Below are 7,327 nucleotides of genomic sequence, written 5' to 3' on the forward strand. Positions count from 1 at the left end.
TTAAAAAAAGTGTAAATTGTTAAGAAGAAATTTGCATTGGAAAACATTCATTATCGGATTTGTCGACTGCTTATTCTGTTTATTTGAAAACCTATTTATGCGTCAAACCTTTGGCCTTGATCTAGATTTTTTCCTTCCCATTTGCCGGGCCTCCACGTGAGTGCTTCCCCCGCGCACATTGTGTGATCCACATGTGCGAGTTTTTGTAAGCTAACTGAAGTAGAGGCACAGAAGAATTAATTAGAAGAAGGCCATCCAAAAAGTGTGAAAAAAAAACAAAAAAACACGAGCATATAGCCTAGCATCGGCGCAGCATCGGTGTAGCATCTGGGATGGTAAGAAACCATTCCATTTCGTATATTTGAAGGCACCCAATCGATAGTCCACATTTTAACCGCTACGAATACACCCAGTGGCTCAGTCAAAAGCACAGTATGGTGTGACAACCCGTGTGCAGTTTGGAGGAAATGAATAATTCCCTCATCCTCCCTTTTGGCACACATGCACATATAGTCATGTGATGGCTATGCGAAGATATAAGTCCAACTGTGAGCATACACACATACGCACATACAAGAGTGCGAATACAGTTTCGTATTCAGTCAGGGCAAGGGCAACTGTGGAGACAAAGAAGCTCAGGCGAGCCTTTGCACTACACTAAGATGGACGATCTCGCTGTAGCATTGGTCAAAACTGCAGTTGAGAAAAATGCCCAGACCAAGTGCTCAGGAGGAAATAACTCAGAGGTGGAAGGAGACACACACACACGGATAAAATCACATCCAGAGATAAACTCAAATAATTGCGTTGGCAACCCAATGGGAATCAACCCAAATGGAGACATTTTTCTGACACCGAAGGAAGGACACGACGATGATTTAGAGAAAGAACGAAACGGAGAAAGCAAAACTAATAAACTAATTTTGAACAGAATAAATAATCCGAATAATTGCCTAAAATTTGATCAGGAAAACGTCACAGAAATGAACAAGTACAAATATGCATACGAAAGGGAGGACGTTTTCTCATGCGAAGATGCCTTTGGTGAATCGGTGGAGAGCAACAATTTGAGCTCCTATGACGAGGAGGAAAGGGAAGAGATCGACCCATTGAATGGATACGATAATGGGCACAATTGTAACAACAACAGAGGTAGTGAACGACAGAACTGTCAAGTGATTGTAAGGATAAAGCCAAGAATTATAACGAACATATTGGACAAAATGAGCAAGCCGAACGAAAATGACACCACCGGGAGAGGGAGAAATTACGAGGATGCGAAAAATATTAAATATGAGAAGAATTGCCTCTACGTACATAACCAGAATTTTTCATTTGACAAAATATTTTCTGAAGAAACGAAGCAGATAGAAGTTTACACATACCTGTCGGATAACTTTTTAAATAATTTGTTTGAAGGTTATAACTGTACCATTTTTGCCTATGGACAGACGGGGTCAGGAAAAACATTCACCATGGGATTTGATTACATGAACGAATTTTCCCAAAGTGTTGGTATTTTGCCTCGATTTTTAAACGATATGTTTAACATAATTGAGAGGAAAAAAAAGAAAATCGATTTTGATGTGTCATGTACGTATATCGAAATTTACAATGAAGAAATTATCGATTTGATAGATTTTAAGGAAGAAGATTATCATGAGAAAATCAACTGTAAAAATGGAAAAAAAAAGAAAAAAATAAAAAAAATTAATAAAAATATATCCATAAGGGAAGATATCAACAAGAAGGAAATAATCCTAATGGGAATTAAAAATGAAAAAGTACAAAATGTTCAAGATGTGTTCACCATCCTGCACCAGGGGAATTTATTTAGGACCACCGAGAGAACCTTCATGAATGATAAATCCAGCAGGTCTCACGCAATCTTCACCGTTAACCTGATTCAGAGGAAGAAGCAAGCGGGAGAAAATGAGAAAAACAAAGGGAGCACCCAAGAGGTAAATCCAAACTGCAGGAGTGAACAGTGCACAGTTAATGAATTGGGAGAAGAACAAAAAAGACGCAGCTTAAACGGTGATGATGTAGAGGAAAAGGGAGCTACCAGCAAGGAGGAGGCACGAACCAATGCTGACGAAGGGAAGAAAGACCCTAATTTTGCAAACGAGAGTAATAATGACGCCACTGGGCTGGAAGAAACAAACAAGTCAGATGTAATATGCTCGAAATTTCATTTTGTCGATTTGGCTGGAAGTGAAAGAGCCAAAAGGACCGAAACGAAGGGACACAGGTTAAAAGAAGCAATCAGCATTAACTACGGATTGCTATCCCTAAGCAACGTTATTTATAGCCTGTCTAGTAATAAAAAAAGTCAACACATTCCCTACAGGAATTCCAAGCTTACCAGAATACTTCAAGATTCCCTTGGAGGAAACAGCAAAACAGTTATGATTGCATGCATCAGTATTGACCCTGTAGACTATTACGAATCATTAAGCACCATCAAATATGCCGCAAGGACTAAGAAGATTAAAAACACCCCAGTCATAAACTATGACATTAACAGCGTAGTTATTAACGATTTGAGGAAGCAGCTGTTCAACCTAAATCTAGAGTTGAAAAAATACAAAATTGAATGCAAAGATAAGTCTTCTGAGGTGGATTTTACTAGGGTTAAGGAATTAACTAGCCAAAATAAACTATTACTGCAAAAAGTCAAAGGCTTAAAAGTGAAGAGGAAGAAGTTGATTTGTTTGATATTTTACTATATGAGCTTGTTGAAGAGGCAAAACTATGCACCCACGGATGGTTCACTTCGCTTTAACGTGGTCGGAAGTGTTAGAAGTTGCTCTGTAAGTCTGCTCAATCAAAATGGGTGCATCACCCAGGAGGGGGAAACATGCAAAGGTGGAGAGTTTCCTTCCACGAATGGACAATTGGGTGAAGGAAATGCCAATACCATCGTGCATAATGGCGATAGAGATGAAGCTAACGCTAACCACATCTCTTCTGCCTCAATTTTAAAAAAGGGGACTGTCCTTCCAGACGTCCCTCCCAGTAGTGGTGCTCCAACCAGGCCCCATTTCACCATGAGTGTGGATTCCTTTTTTCAAAAAAGGGATAACCTGGATAAAGAAACCGCTGCAAATGTGAACAGCAAATTGTCCGAACCAGCTATGTTAATCCATGATGGCCATTGCTCAAGTGTCATGGCCACCTTCACAATGAAAGCATCCCCCATGGGAGATGCAAAATCATGTCATTCCTGCGGCTTGAAACAGAATAACAACGAGCAGATAGTCAAGAAGAACAGCAAAAAGGAACACGACATGAACATAGTAGTAAGTAGCGGTTCGTACGAAATGGACACGGGTGAAACCTGCCACTGCGTTGAGAGGGCCTCACCGCAAAAGAGGGATGACCAGACGGTACACATGAACAGGGAAGCGCATGATAACCGCAGCAATTTTCAAGAAAGTGTGATGTCGTGGGAAGAAAACGCCAATGAGGGGGACGTTCTGACCAGTATGCCAAAAGTTCCCTCCGGGGAACTCTCACCAAATGTGATGGAACCTCCAAAGAAAGATTCACCAAGCGGGGACCCCCTCAATGGAAACCACCTCCTATGTACCACGTGCCAGAAAAAAAACATGGTCGAAGACAAGGAAGATGCTTGCGACTCCGATTTCAACACGCTAGAGCAGAAATACCTGTTCGTGAATTTAGAAGAAGATAAAAGGTGCGTAGAAAACATGTACAGGCAGTTTGAGCTTAACCGATATAATGAGAAGAAGCTGAGAGATCTAAACAAAAAGTACAATTCAATTTTTGAAAAAAATAAGGCGTACGAAAAGAAAGTTGACGAACTGAAGAAAACGGTGAAGAAGATGAAAAGGTGTGCAAGACTCAGCTCGGAGAGCAGGTACGACGGGAAGAAGAAAAAAAATAAAAAAACGCCAAAGGGTGGTAAAAATGGTAGCCGTGGAAGAAGTGCTAGACATGGTAGACGTGGAAGAAGTGGTCAGGATGTCGGAGGGAATGCAAAGACGGGGCCCCTCAGACGACAATACCATCCAGGTGGAATGAAGAATCTGCTCCACACTCCGCCGAACGATGAGAGTTTCTATAAACCTCACCACGACTACTTTAGCGATGTAGAATTCGAGAGGAAAATGAAAAGCAAAATGTTAAGACATTTTGCAAGAAAAAAGAACTTCACGGATACAGAAGTCACTGCAAAGGGAAGTAACCAATTTTATGCTTATGGGATAAGAGGGTGTCATGAACAGACACGGCTAATGGATCTGCTTCATCAAAATTTGAATTATCACAAAAAGGAGAACAACCTTTTTGACAACGCAAAGTTGAACACCTTCTTGGTATGCGCAGGAAAACACAAAAAAGGAATGAACAAAAAATTAAGAAGAAGAATGCTACTTTCTGAGAATAATGACAGTGCTTCCTCAAATTTTATATACTCAAGTAACAACGTTGATTTGGGTCTATTTGAGGACACTGCTGAATCTCGTGAGTTCCCTATGGGAAGTAACGGCAGAAGGGATGGGCCCATGAAGGGGGAAAAAATAACCCCCCGAGGTGTGCCAAATAAACCCAAAAAAAAAAAAGTCCAAACGGAAGTAACAGAGGGAGGAGTCGAAATTTCACACCCGTATAACCATTTCCCAGGAAGTATAAGAATGGATAGGCTCCATTTTGTGAATTACACAGGGGGAGAGAACAAACCAAAATGCCACAACATCGATGAGGAGATGAACGACGACGAGGAGGACACATGGGAGAGCAGCCGCTCCAGCAGCGCTAACAGTAGCTATGCCAGTGATGACGAAAGTGGGCGCAGCAGTGGCAATGTGTCGCCAAAATTTCTAAAAAACAAACTAAACAAGCTGCAAAAAATTATCAAGGAAGACATATGCAAAATTAAAAGAGTGAACAAAGAGAAGGAAGAATACAACGCGAAAAATGAACTCCTCACGAACAGTATAATGAGTCTGAAAAAGAAGTTACAGTATTTACAGGTCAACAGTCAGAATAACAAGAATTGCAAGAAGATAGAAAACATGAAGGGAGAAATACAAAGAATAACAAAGGAAAAGGAGAAGATTCAAAAAAAATTAAACGACAATGAGCAACAAATTAAACACTTAAAGGTAGACATTTTGAAAATGAAAAATAATTTTTTAAAAACCAGTACTCTGTTGAAGGAAGAACAGAGGAAGCATAGTAACATTATTCGCAAAAAAGAAAACATAATTACGAAGTTGCATGAACGAGAAGAACATTACATCAATAAACTTAAAAAAAAGGAAGAAATAAGTAAGCAGGCATATTCAAAATTGCTCAAAAGGAATCAAGAACTAAATGAGGAATTAAAAAAGTTAAAAAAGAAGGGGCCAAGTAGCAATGACAGACGGGGTGACAGAAAAAACGGCCAAAATACTCAGCCACCTGAGGGTATCATCCATGGCAACGAATTTCACGGTGTCTCCTCACGGGTTAACAAGGTCACGTCGGATGGGATGCGAATCTCCAGTTTGTTACATGATGGCGAGGTGCACCCTTATGATGACCCCGATGGTGGTAACAGCGGTGGTGGTGATCAGGACTTGGAGGATTCCACTTCTCTCCTGAATGACGACCTTAACGCGTCGCCTCTGAGTACCATCCTCTCCGATGGGGTAAAATCGGCCTACCTAAATTCGAGTCCCTCCGTGTGTAACCCAGAAAACAGCCTTATCTCTTCCCACTCCTTTTATAAGTTCAATAAGAGTGAGTACGAATTTCAGAGAAACTTCAAAAATGATGTGAAAATTAAAAGCTACTTGAGGGAGTTTTTGAAAAAGAAAAAGAAACTGAGTTCCATTAAGGCAAAGTTGGACAAGGAAAAAAGTATGAACAGACAGGTTAGGAAAATTCTGCAGGCCCTGTATGTAAAGAAGAAAAATGAAGATGAGGAAGGGAATAATGGGGAGGATCGCTTCCCACGGAGAAGCCCAGCCGTAGGCACAGAAGAAAGATCCGCCCAGATGAGTTGCACTGTTAATACAGGTAAAGATCGAGATAGTAGTTTCGGACAGCCCATGATAGAGCAACCACTTCGGAACAGAGTGACCAATCTTGAAATGGAACAGGACGGAAAAAACCTACGCGATGATCGATGCCAGAGTAAGGAAGGCATACTTGTTAAAGAAAATTTCTTCCCTGTGGAGGACAAAGACGAGGGAGAAAATCCGTCCATTTCATTACGCGATGAAAAAATGGACGAAGAAGTAGTATATTACGAAAACAAGTTGAAAGAATCGAATGAAACGTTAAAGAAGCTAAAAAGGGACATTGTCACGAAGAAGGAAGAATTCATTTTACAAAAAGTGGTGAAGCATTTGCTTAAGAAGTTATATTTCAATTTTAACAAAAGGAAAGAAAGTGAAAGAAAAATAAAATCTTTGAAAAAATTTATCTATTCAGAAAATCTGTTTATATCCAAAATTTACAACAACTTTTTTTACCTTACAAATGTGGTGAACAATTCAACATTGTCGATTGGTGGCCACCCTTATTTGAGTAACCACCCCATGGTCCCATTTTATTCGAACCAGATAAATGATACACTTGAGGGTCATTTCAATGGAGGGTTCAATTTGACTTGTGCAGACAGGCACATGAAGAATAACGATTCAGGATTAAATGCCCTTTTACCGCTGTACAAATATGACCAACCTAAGAGGGTCCTTCCACGAAATGGCGCAGCGAGTCACCTTCTGGACGGAAGAAGGAGAAACACCTTCAGCATCTTGATGGGTAGCAACCCCATTGCTGAGATGAACAAGAACTACACAAATTTGAAAAAGAGGAGCTATAAAAGTAGGCTAATCGAAAATTTTCACCTCAACCATTTTAACAAAAGGAGAGTTGTTCTATCCAGAAGTAACAATGTCGAAAATGATGAAAATAGCAAAAATGACCAAAATGGCAAAAATGACAATTTTGAAACAAAATGGAGAAAGAGATATTCCGACGGATTCTCTTTAAACCTAATGCACGACACACACGAGGGGTTTGGACTTGAGGTTAAGCTTAATGGAGGGGTGCCCACTGAAGAGGGGCTACACGACCTCCACAAAAGGTATGAACAAATAAATTGGATCCAAAATGAAGGGGCAACGAATGTCAACATGAATGCGCTCAACCTTTTGCATGATAACAATATTTTTAGCAAAAACGAAAAGGGAAACTTCATTCGTAGAGTGCATGATGGCAACGGAAGGAGAGAATACCAAACGGCAGACGTGGTAGACGCGATAGACGCGACGGACGGGGAAGAATGTTCCCTTGAGCAGACACAGTATCA

At 40.4% G+C, this 7,327-nt stretch overlaps 1 protein-coding gene across 1 annotated transcript in view; it reads left to right on the top strand.

Moving 5' to 3' along the window:
- Positions 1–662: 662 nt before the first annotated feature.
- The window catches only part of C922_02175 (hypothetical protein), a gene marked incomplete at both ends in the record, with an annotated part of 11,155 nt that continues 4,490 nt past the window's right edge, over positions 663–7,327 (top strand). The window contains one exon of the mRNA XM_008817774.1: positions 663–7,268. Coding sequence (XP_008815996.1) covers positions 663–7,268 — 6,606 coding nt within the window. The remainder of the gene's footprint in view (positions 7,269–7,327) is intronic.

The sequence above is a fragment of the Plasmodium inui genome (assembly GCF_000524495.1).
Source record: "Plasmodium inui San Antonio 1 unplaced genomic scaffold supercont1.7, whole genome shotgun sequence".
Taxonomy (NCBI): Eukaryota; Apicomplexa; class Aconoidasida; order Haemosporida; family Plasmodiidae; genus Plasmodium; species Plasmodium inui.